This window comes from Clupea harengus, chromosome 13 (assembly GCF_900700415.2).
Source record: "Clupea harengus chromosome 13, Ch_v2.0.2, whole genome shotgun sequence".
NCBI classification, from domain to species: Eukaryota; Metazoa; Chordata; class Actinopteri; order Clupeiformes; family Clupeidae; genus Clupea; species Clupea harengus.
The window spans coordinates 14,389,551-14,402,720 of record NC_045164.1 but is presented as its reverse complement, the minus strand read 5'-3'; the positions used below and the strand labels follow the sequence as shown (position 1 = coordinate 14,402,720).

Below are 13,170 nucleotides of genomic sequence, written 5' to 3'. Positions count from 1 at the left end.
ACATGCAGCATTACAAATTTGAACAGCTCAAACTTAAAAAAAAAAACTAAAACAAAAACACCGAATGAACATTTGAAGAAAAAAAAAACATTCTAAGGACAGTGCACACAAATGTAAGAGATTTAGCAGTCCAATATTATGGTACAATCCGATACAAGTGTGAAATTAAAAAGTAACATAACAGCGAAATGTAAGTTCACAGATCAATGATTTATTTATATAAATGACATATACTCTATCTACACAAGGTAAAATTCATGCTTAAAGTGCCGTCATGATGTGTATTACAACAAATGGAACATTTACAGAATGGCAGTTAATTACTATTAAATAACCTGTTAAATCAGATGAGTCTACAAAGGCCATTACACAATGATTCTTTACCACCTCTGGTCAATATCGTAAAAGGTTGCCGATGAAATTATAAATAAACTATTAACAGTGTTAATACAGTCTCTTTAACCCTTATTGTGTCCTCAACAAAAAACAATTATGGATAACATAACTGAAGGCCTCTATTAAAAAAAAAAAAAAAAATCAGTTCCCCCCCAGGACATTTAAAGGATCATCAAAAATACTGGAGCTGGAGTCCTCTGTTGTACTAGGATCAAGGGCAGGCTGCGCCTTCTTGGCTTTGGAGGGGGGCTTCGCCGCCGGCTTAGTGGTTCCAGATGAGAAGATATCATCTACACACACAAATGTGAATCATCACTACTCAATTATCTAGACATTACAGAATATCTCTTTCTTACATCTGGAATTAAATCATCTTTCTCTTCTATTGTCTTAGAAATGTTTAATGTATAAATTACACTTTAAAAGCAGCCTGGTGCCTTGCATCTTTTGTACTGTGTGATACCTAGTGATACTTGTTTCTGAATCGATCAAATTGGTCAGATATTTCTCTGCTGTACTAGGAAGTGACATTAAAACACATCAATAGCCATAATAATAACTACTGACTAGCAATTGCAAATTTGTACTAAAGAAATTGCAATGACTGACTGTTTCTGAAGTCCTACTATTGAAGTGTCAAGATGAACACAATCAATGAGGCTGATTTGATTAAAATGCCTGAAGAGACAAAAGTATTTCATCAGTACTCACCCATATCATCATCAAATATGGATTTGGTCTCAACCTTCTTCTTAGATTTTTTCTCTTTAGGTTTTGGTTTTGGAGTCAAGTCAGCAAAAATGTCAACATTGTCATCAAACAAGCTTGCATCCAAGGATTTTTCTTTCAGCTTCTTAGAAACGTTAGGTGTCGTCTCAATTGTGTCCTGCAAGAACAAAAACTCTTTGAGTCTGCACCTGTACACCATTTAAAAACAAAAACAAAACAGAAGCTTTGAACAAGGGCAAGACAACAAACCTGAAACTAAACCTAAAATCCATATGACCGTACCAGTTAAACCTGGTTCCCTGGTGATGACCGTAGAGCTCCCATCTACACTTTCTACAGCATTAATACCTTAGTGGGAAACTAGGACTTATGCATAACTACATTAAACCAAGTGGCAAGAGGCACTATAGCCAAACTCTACGTACCTGGAAAATGTCCTGATTTGCAGAAGTGCCTCCAGCATTCAAGTCTTTACTGGCTGAAGTTTTACCAATGCTTTTACTAATTCCAAACAGGTCATCATCATCCTCCTCCACCAGGAACGGAACGGCTTTGCCCTTCTTGGCAGACTTCTGCTTCCCCACTCCAAAGAGGTCACCTCCTTGGCCATCAAAAATGGAGGGAGCGGGATCCTTCTTAGGAGCACTGACGGGGACCTCCGCGGGAGTTTTCGTTTTGGGTTTGGGGGAGGGTGTGAGTTTAGGGATGGGGGCAAAGAGGTGGTCAGAACCAAAAAGGTCCTCCCCATCGTCAGCCACCGCAGTCACAAGGGGCCTCTTGGGCCTGACTGCCTGTGTGGAGTCCTTCTCCAGGGGGGGGGTGGCCGGCTGCGAGAGGACAGAGGGGAGCGGGGGGGAGGAAGGGGTGGAGGTGGGGTTGGGGTTGGGTAGAGGGGAGGCAGTGGCTAGGCCGTGGCCGGGGCCCGCTCCAATGCTTGAATTCTCCCCTGGGCTCTCGCCCTTGGGCTCCTCTGTGTTTTGGGATGCTTGTTGCCTGGCTGACCGGGACTGGGGCCGCCGGCGGACTGCTCCTTTGGTGCGACCCTGAAAAGAGTTAACAGGGAGAGATTATAATCTACACTCTACCAGTAACCTATAATACTCTCCCGAAACAATGTATGCGTCATCCCTAAATTGGTTTAAAAAGAGTATTAAGTTGCAAAACAAAAAGGAGCATCACATAAGCTTCTTCCTGCAGTCTACAGCGGCCCAGCGACTCAACCCACCTTGTTGGCACTTTGCAGTGTGCTGACTTGTGCCGGGCTGTCGAAGCTCACACCTAGCTCAGTGGGCGCGTGGGGCTGCGTGGGTGTGCTGGCTGGGCTTGGCAGTGGAGTTGTGGGGGAGATGCTGGAAGAGCTGGCTGCTGCGGAGGGCACCAGGCCTGGGAGAACGCTGACAGCTCCGGGGATCCGCGGCACTGCTCCTGGCAGGAGGCTGCTGGGGTTGATGACCAGGCTAGCCTGAAGTGGAACAACACAGCCTTGAGTTAGAGCTCACCCATGGTTCTCTGCCACACCTGCTGCGCTGAGAAAAGCACTGTTCCTCCATGTAAGAGGAGGGGCTGATCCATCTAACATGGTCTTTGAGGGAGAGCAGCAAGCTCTTAAGCGAATGGTGCATGATGCCAATTTACACACAAAGCTGCTCTAATCGGCAAAAAAAAGGCTTCTACAGCAACACTACCATTTTGTATGTATATTACATGTAGATATCAAGGAGGAAATTAACGATTTCAAGAAAGAGAGGATCAGAGAGACGTGCCAGAGGAGAAATTTTCATATGCCAGTCAGAAGAGAAGCTTAGCAAAAGTTCACAGGATGGCATCCATATGACGTGGCAAAGGCTACAAGAGCAAACCACAGTTAAGAAGTCTTTGTTGTACTTCTATGCCGTAGCAGTAAAGAAGATTTTTTAAGTTTCAAGTCCAGGACAAATGCAAAAAGGGCAAAAGGAGAGAAGTTGAGACAACCAGAGGTCTTTCAGAGGATGGAAGAGTAGAAAAGACTTTGGGTAAAAAAAAAAAATATTACTTGAAGTTTTCCAATCCGAGAGGTGGGCCCTTTAGGTTTTACAGGCTTTGGTGGCTGCTGTGCAATAAAATGAATAATATGAAGTTAGGCATAAAATGAATAATATGAAGTTAGGCATAAAATGAATAATGTGAAGTTAGGCATAAAATTAAGTTAGGCATACAAAAATGGTACTAAACCTAATTAAGGTGTTTCCAGAACACATCGGTTTCAGATGTTGCAACACTCTCGAACATATACACAAGACTGAGACTTTAGTAAAAATATTTAGTTAAATCATGTTGCATCATCATCGGTTACTTGGCAATTTCAATAATTCATAAGCGTACAATGAACTTCACTTAATTCTTGACTGGACTGATAATGTAGGTGGACAACAAAGAAAAGGGTATAAAACAACCAAATGCATATTTAGCATTTTGTTGACCTTCACCTCATTCTCAGTTGATGTTGTGGCACTGACAGGTTTGACGGATGATTCCTCTTTCTGAGGTTTAGCAGGCTTCTCAGCAACCTTCTGAAAAGGGGGGATGACAAGGGAATTGGAACTGTGTATATAAATAACATTTCTTTCAACTTAATAAAAAAACACACATGGTGTGTCATATCAGTCAATAAGACCTCAGAATAATATAATCATAGCTAGTCTGTCTTCTTCCTGCCTATATAACTGATAGAGTTTGGTCCCTTACTGGAGGTGCTTTGGGCTTGGTAGAGGCAAAGAGGTCATCCTCGTCCTCATCCCCAAACAGTGAAGGAACCACTGGCTTCACTGATGCAGGTAAGGGACTCTACAAAAGAGAAGCCAAAATGGACGCAATTACTTTTCTGCTTCCATCGTGACATCTTCTGCTATACTCAATGGCAGCCATTTTCCATTTGTTTTATCGGTAGATACTGTGACTCACAGTGGATTTGACTGAGGTGGCAAAAAGGTCAACATCCGGGTCGTTGTCCTTCTGCTGTGTCTGACTGAAGAGAAGCTCCTCGTCCTGAAAAACGCCGGTGCTTTTGGTACCTGACCTTGGCTCCTGAGGTTCGCAGAACAGTGATCAATTAATACCAATAATTCAATTCAAATAATTCAATACAAACCCTGGGCAGAATCTATACAAACCTTGAGTGTGTTTTTGGTTGCTGTTTCGGTAGATACAGAGACAGGTGGACCCCCATTGGTCTCCTCCTCATCAGCATCGTCGTAATCCTCATCAAACAGACTTAATGTAACTTTCTGTCCACTCTTCACCAGCGGTGGTGGGCCATCTTCACCATCATCATCATCATCATCCTCCAGCAGACTTGTGCTCGGCTGCATCAGTGAATCATTAGTCATGATCAGAGTACTGTATACTCGCAGGTATATGCAAGTGATTGTGAACTATAGGTGATTGTTAAATCACTGAAATAGAATGACATTAATAGCAGAGATCCTTTCAACAAAGGACAAATTACACTGACAAGAGGGTTAGTGTAGAGATGGAAAGGAAAGCGATGAATTCCTCGCCTCACCTTCAGAAACTCTGGCTTCTCGCCAAGCACATCGATTCCCCCAAACAGACTGACGGCGCCGGCAGGCTTCTTCTTCGCCTCGTCGGCTTCCTGGGGCAGAGATGGCGGTGACTGCGGGAGCGGTCCCGCCTCGGTCTTCTCCTCGGGTGCCCTCTCTGGCACAGATGCCGGAACCTTCTCATCTGGCGTTATCCCAGCAGGCAGCGACGGGGGTGCAGGGTCAACAGCAGCCACCTGGACCGCAGAGGACAGATGGGGACATGGTACAGGACTCTTTAGCTTCAGCTCACACAAGTATGTCCCTTTGAGGCAGAGGTGAACCTTTGTTTAATGCAGATGCGTTACCCTAGCATACTTACTTTTGCACTGGGGACTGTGTTATTATTAGCAGGCATAAAACCGAAGAGGGAATCTCTCTCATCATCTTCAGTTTCGTCTTCAAACATCAATGACACTCTCTGTGGCTTTTTCTGACTGCATGGACACACACACACAAAAAACCCACATCTCTTTAAATGACAGTCCTGTGACTGACTTGACATTTTCCCTTCATTTCCTGCTTGCACTAGTAGAACATTCATCATGCACACTGACCTGGACTCCTTTGTGGCAGCAAACAGGTCGTCTCCGTTGTCATCGAACAGACTGACTTTCTGTGTTGCTTTGGCAGTGGGCAGACTGGAGGGGGCGCTCACGCTTGTCTTTATGCCCCCAGTCTTAACCTCTGGCTTCACCGGAGCTGCGCTGGAGCCCATCCACTGATCCTGCAGCACAGCACAGCACAGCACAGTACAGCACACAGGTAGAGGTTGATACAGCTGTATCACTACGAGAAAATGTTGTAGGTAGTAAATATAAAATCAATAAAATAGATAAATGATTTTTCAGTAAATATGGCATAACATATAATCTGATTCAAATGTATTTGGATTCTTATCACAATATTTCCTCAAAAACATCTTAAGAATTTAAGTTAATGTAAAGGCAACAAATGTTACTTCGTGAGGCACCTCTCACTGTCGGGCAGACCCTCCCATGGCTTTCCGTTGACACATAATGTGCTAAGGCAGCCCACAGGGGAACAGGCTGGGTGCAGACTAATTGTATCAATCACACTTCAACCACAGTCTCAAGGTTATGCGGAACCAACAGAAAACGGAAACACTTCTGGTCTCGTACTAGTTCAGTCTACTACAAAAATCAGTCATTGGAAAGTCACTGGTCTCATCTCATCTAGCACGGATTTTAGATTCCATTTGCACATTTTTGCTATACAATAAAAATTGAGGGCTGATTAAATGGCTGCCATTTAACCAAGATGTGTAACTTTCCACATTCCTTATTAAAAATATTGCTGTAATACTCAGTTTCAGGTTCACTGTGCCGAATTGGCATTATATTTCATGAGAAACATGCATGGACATTTCACTGATGCATACCTCATCATCACTGAAGAGAGAAGAGGGCCCTGGCCTTGACCCCTGCTTTGTTCCCGTCCCAGGCTGAATGGATTTAGGCTTGGGTGCTGAAGAAAACAGATCCTAAAGGGCAGAGTAGAGACATTTACATTTAGTCATTTAGCAGACGCTTTTGTCCAAAGCGACGTACAAGGGAGAGAGACCAACAAAGACACCAACAAACATGAAAACCCATATTCGTTATTTTATTTTGCATATCTGATTGAACAATTCTAGATGTTTCCGGCTTGTACTCACTTCCTCATCTTCGTCGTCAAATATGGAGGGAGCAGCCTTGCTGAGTTTGGCTTGAGTGGTAGGTTCAGGTTTGGACTGGCTCTTGGTCATGCTTGGAAAGATCTACCAGGACAGAAAGCCCAAACCTCAGCAGGGACATTACCGTATGTAAAATATATCTGATCATGCTCTGCTCTAGAATAGTCATCTGTGGCTGAACCATTTTCTCTCCTCCAGGTGGGTGCCAAAGCTTGTGAGGGCCTACCTGTGAGTCCTCATCATCTGAGAATAGACCTCTGCTCTGTGCCTTCTTCTCCAGTGGCTTAGAGGCTGCTGGTTTAATGTCCACGGGAGGCTCATTCTGAAACGATAAGAATAGGAACAGGAAAAGAAAAAAAGACTCTTATTTTAAACTTTGCTTCCAGGAAAGAGAGACAGTGGTTTCAGAGGGTGGAAGTGAGATGTGGGGTTGCCACAGACCTCTGCTTTCTCAGACTCCTCGCTGGTGGATGGCTGGCGTTTTCTCAGCCCTTCCACTAACAAGCTCTTAGTGCCAGGACCAAACATGGAAACAGCCCCAGCAGGCATCTATGTCAAAGACACACACACACACACACACACACACACACACAGATAATCTAGTGAGAGTCTAGACAAAAGAAAGAGACTTTCACAGAGTAATCATGGTGCACAAATCCAAATGCTGTGTGTTTGCCATAATACAGGCTAAAATCGCCATCTGTTTACCTTCTTCTCTGGGACTTGAGCCTTGTTGTCTCCGTCTTCAGGGGGCTCTCTCCTGCTGGGCTGTGCGGGAGCACCACTGGAGCCCTCCCTGAACATGTCTGCCTCATCTCCATCCTCACCCCCAAACAGATCCACGGCTTTCTTTGATTTGGGGTTCTCCTGTTCTGCTGGCATCAAACAGAAAGCAATTTACCACCACACACACACACACACACACACTATGATAAAAACATCTTTAGTGAAATGCAGCACAGTGTATAACTTTTGAGGCTAACAGGATCAAATAACATCCTTCCATTGTGGTCCTTTGGTTCCTCAAAATATTGTTGTTAGTAAAGACAGACAAAGCCTATTTTCATGCATACAGACAAGAGGAACGTCGCTTTGGACAAAATGTACGCTTTGCTAAATGTAAATGTGGGGAACACGACAGCAATGCATACAAGAGGAACATGACAGCAAGACTGCAACAGAATGAAAACAGACAGAATAAAATGTGCAACGTGCAATGCAGACACATGCAATTATGTGATCTAAAACATCTCTGACTGATTTAGAGTACCAGGTTCAGTGATTACAAATGTAGTCCAGAAACGTTTTTGATGTGACTAGACACATGTTGTGAGAATGCTTACAGACTGGAAAGTATCACCAGAATCATAAACATAGCTGCTTTTGGCCGAAACCCCCACTGACACAAATCCTAAACTTTCTACAAGCTTATGTTAGAAGAAAGCTACATGTCCAGAGTAATCTAGTCTGATACCATGATACAGTAAGGGGATTAAACCCTACTGTACTTCCATTGGCAGTTTGCAACAAGCTTACCATATATAGGAGGGAAAACCCACAGGTTAGCCTATTTCACACAGACACACACACACACACACACACACACACACAGTGATGGCGATTCCTAAGGTACAGTCTGTCGACTGGCAATGGACACAATGCAACACTTACTCGGGCTGGGCTTTTTGAGAGTCTTCCCGCTGAAAAAATCATCATCCTCCTCTTCATCCTCCTCATCAAAGAGCCCTCCGCCGCCAGTTGATCGTTTCTGCATCGGCGGTGGTTTAGGCTTGAGCGAGTCTCCATTCTCTTGGCTTTCGACAGAATCAGAGTCATTTGGAGAACCAAAGAGGCTATTTGCTGCAACAGTAAGAACACAATAACACCTGTTGTCAATTACTATGTATTTTTGTATCATTTTTATTTCATTCAATTAGGGCTAATCGACCATACCTGGAAATACAGGCACTGCGCTAGAGGGTATCTTCTTAGATTTGACAGATTCTGGAAAAGTAAATAAGATCACTTTTTAATTCTCTGCTATTACAGTTTAAATACCCCTCATCCCACTCACACAGTCAAATAATATTGTGATTCATAAATAATAGCTACGCAACATGCAGTCAGCTTAAGCAAGACAGAATGACGCATTAGAAAGACAGGCAGACAAACACACACCCTGCCATTCATCTAACCTCCCCCCCCACACACGCACACAGAGCAGTTTTGCAACATCATATACATGCATCAGCTTCTGAAACCTTCTCACACATCTCTTATCTCCTTACTGGTTGTGGAAGGATGAGAAACTGAAAATGAAAAAAACCAATGTGGTTTAAAAACCTGTCGTTGCTGCTGAACTCTGTCCTCTTCCTTCTGGTTCCTGCTTGGGAGCATCAGAGAACAGATCTCCCTGAACAACAAGAGAAAGGCAAAGGTTTGTGGCCTCAGCCTGAAGAAACCGTAAAGACTTGAGTACCCTGAGTACACAGATTCACTGAGATTAAACGCTCATGTACCTCGTCATCATCATCAAACAAGCCTTTGCCGCCGCTGAAGAGGCCACCCTTTCCCCCAAATGGTGAGTAGTCATCATCCTCCAGTTTTGGTGGTTTGAAGATCTCATCGTCTTCTTCCTCCTCCTCAACTGGGAGTGATATTAACATGACTCAACATCACAAAGCAATGTTAACAGTTCTACAAAATGTCAGTAGTATCCCTAGTGGTCCACAGGAAGCGGCGTATAAAAGGCGTGCACGAAAGGCGCGCCGTACCATAGGAAAACAATGATTTTGCTAGCGTGGCGTTTTTAGAAACGCGTCTCGGTGTGTTCGGCCCCTTAATCAGGTCTTTTTCGGAAGGAAAAGAAAAGCAAAACCACTTTAGCACACTTCAGAATTTGCCTCCTGTCTAATTTCAAAATATTTTCCAAAGAGGATTAGCCTGAGCTGCTAACCCTAGGGACTATTTATGAATTACTGTTTCTCCAGAGGACCGCTGAAGGACTGAGTGGGTTTGCAGCTTCCACCGAACCTAATGACCCCGTCTATAAGCTGTGTACAGGGGCCCAGTTTGCAAAAGGCCCTACCCTGTGGACGAGCTGGTTTGTTTCCTTTACTCTTCTTCTTTGTGATGGATGAAATGGATGATGACGCTGAAGTGGAATAATACACAAAGACAAACGGAAGACAAAGACAAAGGAATGTCTGCAATGAGAGGAGATAACAGATCTGATGGAGACAGGTGATACTGTCCAGTCATAAAGTTCATACATTTCTGTGTCGTTCCCTTATAGAAGAACAGTTCTGTGATATATGGAATGATGTAAAATATGTTTAAAAAGTAACTGGATGATGTCAAATGGTAGAAATTGGATGAGAGGTCTATTTTGACCAACCTGCACGAGCTGGCTCAGGCTTATTGGTGGGTTCACCTTTGATCCTGGCGGCAAGCTCATCAGCAAAGGAGGATGGCCCAGCGGAAGCCTAGCATTGAGAAGCAAAGCATATGCTATTGATTTCTACCTCCATTCCAAAACACTAGTGAAAAAAAATAACAATGCATACACCCCTTTATAAAACACCCACCTTTCCTTCACTGTCTTCTTCCTTGTCAGATTCACCAAATATGTCAGAATCTTCATCTTCTTCTTCATCCTCGTCATAACTTAAGATAGAGGACTTCTAAGAGGTACAAGACACAAACAATTATTGAAATAGTGTTGACCTAAATTTAACTTATCAACAATAAACTAGGTACAAACAGTCCTCAGCCATGATGCAGAAAGACTACACACTTACTTTCTTGATGCTGCCTTGGCCATCTTCTTCTTGGTCAAAGTCCTCATCTGATTGCTGTTAATTGAATCACCAAGAAAGATTTCTCTTTTAAGTGTATGAGATTACATTGATTTATATTTCTTTGGCAAAATATTATTAAAGAGCTTAAGGACTACTGAAAGCCTGCACATCAGTGCATGGACCGAGACATGGAGGGAAGAAAAAACCCAATCAGACTTACATCTCTATCTTTGCCCTCTTCACTCTCCGCCACACTATCCCGATCACTATCAATGGACATTTCTGTGGGGGAAACACACACTCTGTTTGTCATCAGTTCAAGATAATAAGGGACAGGTGCTTTACAAAAACAACACACCTGCATCCACTTTGAAACGTTAAAATCAATAAGGGAATGACAGCCATTGTGTATGGTACAAATGTCCCAGGAACTGCCAACATAAATCATTTTGCTCAGGTAGTGGGAATGGTGTGAACAGTGGCCAAGTTAGACAAATCATACTGGACAGCAAAGTACTGACAAAATAAACATTAATTGTATCGCAATTTAGTCTAGATAAAAATCAGCTGCCTGGCTTAATGTATTTAACCTGTACAAACTGGCTAAAAGCTACCTTCGCTTGAAAGATCTCCAAGTCCCACATCATCAGTCTCCATGAAAAGCTGAGATCCAATCAAGTAAGGCAATGGTCTGTCTACATACAAGTCCTGAAAAAGAGTGTACAAATTCAAGGTAGAGTTTGTGAGTAACGCAAACAATACCAAGATTTTTTAAGTACAATCAACATCATCATCTTTTACCATATCATCTTCACACTACTGAGAAATGTACTGGTTACAGACTTTAGCAATAGCAGAATTCGAGTCAAAACAATGGGTTCCTCTAAACATGTGCCTTTATACATTACAAATTTGCTTCAATTTGACTCAAATGAATAGCTCTGGGGTATGAAAGTCAACCCCATTAGTCCGTTTAACAGGGTCAACACTATGAACAACCTTAGGTGCTGTACCTTGGGCTCCAGAATGGGCTCCACACGATCTGTGGCCTCCTCATCCTCAGAGTCGGAGTTGCCTGCCTTAATGTCCAGCTGTTCAAAGGCAGAGTCCAACACTTGCAGACCATAGTTCACCGCCTCCTGCACCTTCGGAATCAGCTCAGCCTCCTTCTGTTCACGTGTTTTCTCCTTTAAAAATAAAAAAGAAACTGATTTAGTTTAGACATTAACCTAAATGTGTTCAAATATAACATTACCAGCGACACAGAAACAAAGGCGAAGTAGATGGTCTTTTTTCCCTTTTCACTCTGAATAAATGTGTCTAATTAAACGTCTGGGTAAATGTAAAATGCATGGGTAAATGACTTCAAACTGTTGGGATTTGAACATATTGATTGAATAATACTAGGATGAAAGCTGTGTCAAGACGCAGAGTCAAAATCCAACTTATTCAGCTAGCTTGTTATTTAAAATCTGGATAACATACTAGCTCAGGCTGTTTCTCAGGTGCTTCAGGTTTTGCTGGATGTTCTTCGACCTCTTCATCATACACCCTCTGAGTGAAATAGAAAGAAATGGTTCAAGGTTAAAAAAAAAAAAACACAACTTTTACCGACTCTAAGGTCAATAACTTAAAAAAAACATATAAGAACAAAAATGACATTACATTTTCAATGAACTGTGTGTTGGAGAGCATGAGGAAATCATTAAAGACTGTATGCAGGCAGCTGTCTGTTGCTTTGGTGTCACGGATAAGACCATCAAGCTGTTTTTCAATCTCATGGGTTTTTGACAGCATCCTCTGAGAGAAGTCTTGGAGGAAAAGGAACAGCTGCAAAAAGACAAATATTCTTATGTTTCAAGTTGATCTCTACATTTGTTTGCACAAAAGTAAGACATAGAAGATATGCTGACTGAATTACAATATGTGACCCAAGCTTGTGATGGCACTTTTGAAGAGAAGAGGTATTACCCCCGAATCAGCAGCCAAAGACCAGTTTGCACTGTTTTTGCGCATCTCCTCTAGCGTCCAGGGTCTCTCCCAGATCTGCTTCTCCTCGCCATTATAATTACTGGGACCGTTTTCCATGGTTTCGGGCACAGCACCTCCATAGTGGACGAAATAATAATAAAAAAAAAGCACATTTCAACGATGTTAGGCTACAAATGTTTTACTGCTGACATCACTTTCATACAATGATACTTTCGGAAACAGAGGGTGCTAACGTTACCATATTTCCTAACACGTCATACCAGTTGTAAACCATGGCACACATTAAATAGCTTCTAGTATCTTTTTCATTGTAAGGATGCCAGTGTCAGTTGGCAATAACACAGATAACGTTGCACAGACTACTCATGTTAGGAGAGCAAATGCGTACTCTGCACCCCTGACTTCAGCTAATTATCTATGACAGCTAGCTAATAGCCCCTGATCTACAAAAAGTGACCGGGTAAAACTTGTCCAGCAACGTTACAAACTGCAAACGAGAACGTTAGCTAGGTAACTAGCCATATAGCTTACAAGATCTCTGGTGCAACACTTTCCTAGATTCCAGGTAATGTTTCTTTTAGTGGCGGATTTTTTTCTGAACAAAATGATTATTGCTCATCTGTTCTATTTTGGGCTTGTAAGGAAACGTTAACAGTTACCGAGGAGACGAGTTACAAACTGCTGGCTTATGTTAACTACTTGCAACGATAGCTAAAATTAGCATTTAGCTTGCTGACATTTTCAGGAATAAGAAGTAAACACTGTCCACGGAAATCTATTTGCAGATCACTTACCTCTGGACCGTGTTGGCACTCTGTCTTCTATTATCCTGTTATATTCTCAAACTACATGAACTTGCTTTAGATAGCAGAGACACAGCTCGATTTTGGCCATGTAACTTACTCATTGGTTTTCTGTCTCATCACCCATGTTCTTTCTGCAGGGAGTCAGCTGATCAAAGTCACCTGATTAACGTACG

General features: G+C 42.6%; 1 protein-coding gene across 7 annotated transcripts; it reads right to left on the bottom strand.

The window, feature by feature from the left end:
• Positions 1-191: 191 nt before the first annotated feature.
• Positions 192-13,169, bottom strand: washc2c (WASH complex subunit 2C). Of its 7 annotated transcripts, none has more exons than XM_031578877.2 (32): positions 12,986-13,169; positions 12,171-12,304; positions 11,865-12,029; positions 11,685-11,753; positions 11,213-11,386; positions 10,814-10,907; positions 10,420-10,481; positions 10,200-10,253; positions 9,987-10,082; positions 9,797-9,884; positions 9,488-9,553; positions 8,919-9,046; positions 8,743-8,812; positions 8,353-8,403; positions 8,071-8,259; positions 7,108-7,274; positions 6,841-6,948; positions 6,626-6,721; positions 6,382-6,483; positions 6,106-6,207; positions 5,261-5,430; positions 5,026-5,140; positions 4,667-4,900; positions 4,275-4,466; positions 4,066-4,188; positions 3,850-3,948; positions 3,591-3,674; positions 3,158-3,214; positions 2,351-2,587; positions 1,551-2,168; positions 1,108-1,282; positions 192-686 (listed from the first exon to the last, which is right to left on the bottom strand). In XM_031578877.2, the coding sequence occupies exons 2-32, from the start codon at positions 12,285-12,287 to the stop codon at positions 538-540; spliced, it is 4,251 nt and encodes a 1,416-aa protein (XP_031434737.1). In that variant the 5' UTR covers positions 12,288-12,304; positions 12,986-13,169; the 3' UTR covers positions 192-537. The 7 variants fall into 7 exon arrangements, with proteins under 7 accessions (XP_031434737.1, XP_031434739.1, XP_031434738.1 ...); XM_031578879.2 differs by having other exon boundaries at positions 3,158-3,211; XM_031578878.2 differs by having other exon boundaries at positions 7,108-7,271.
• Between the last annotated feature and the right edge of the window lies 1 nt (position 13,170).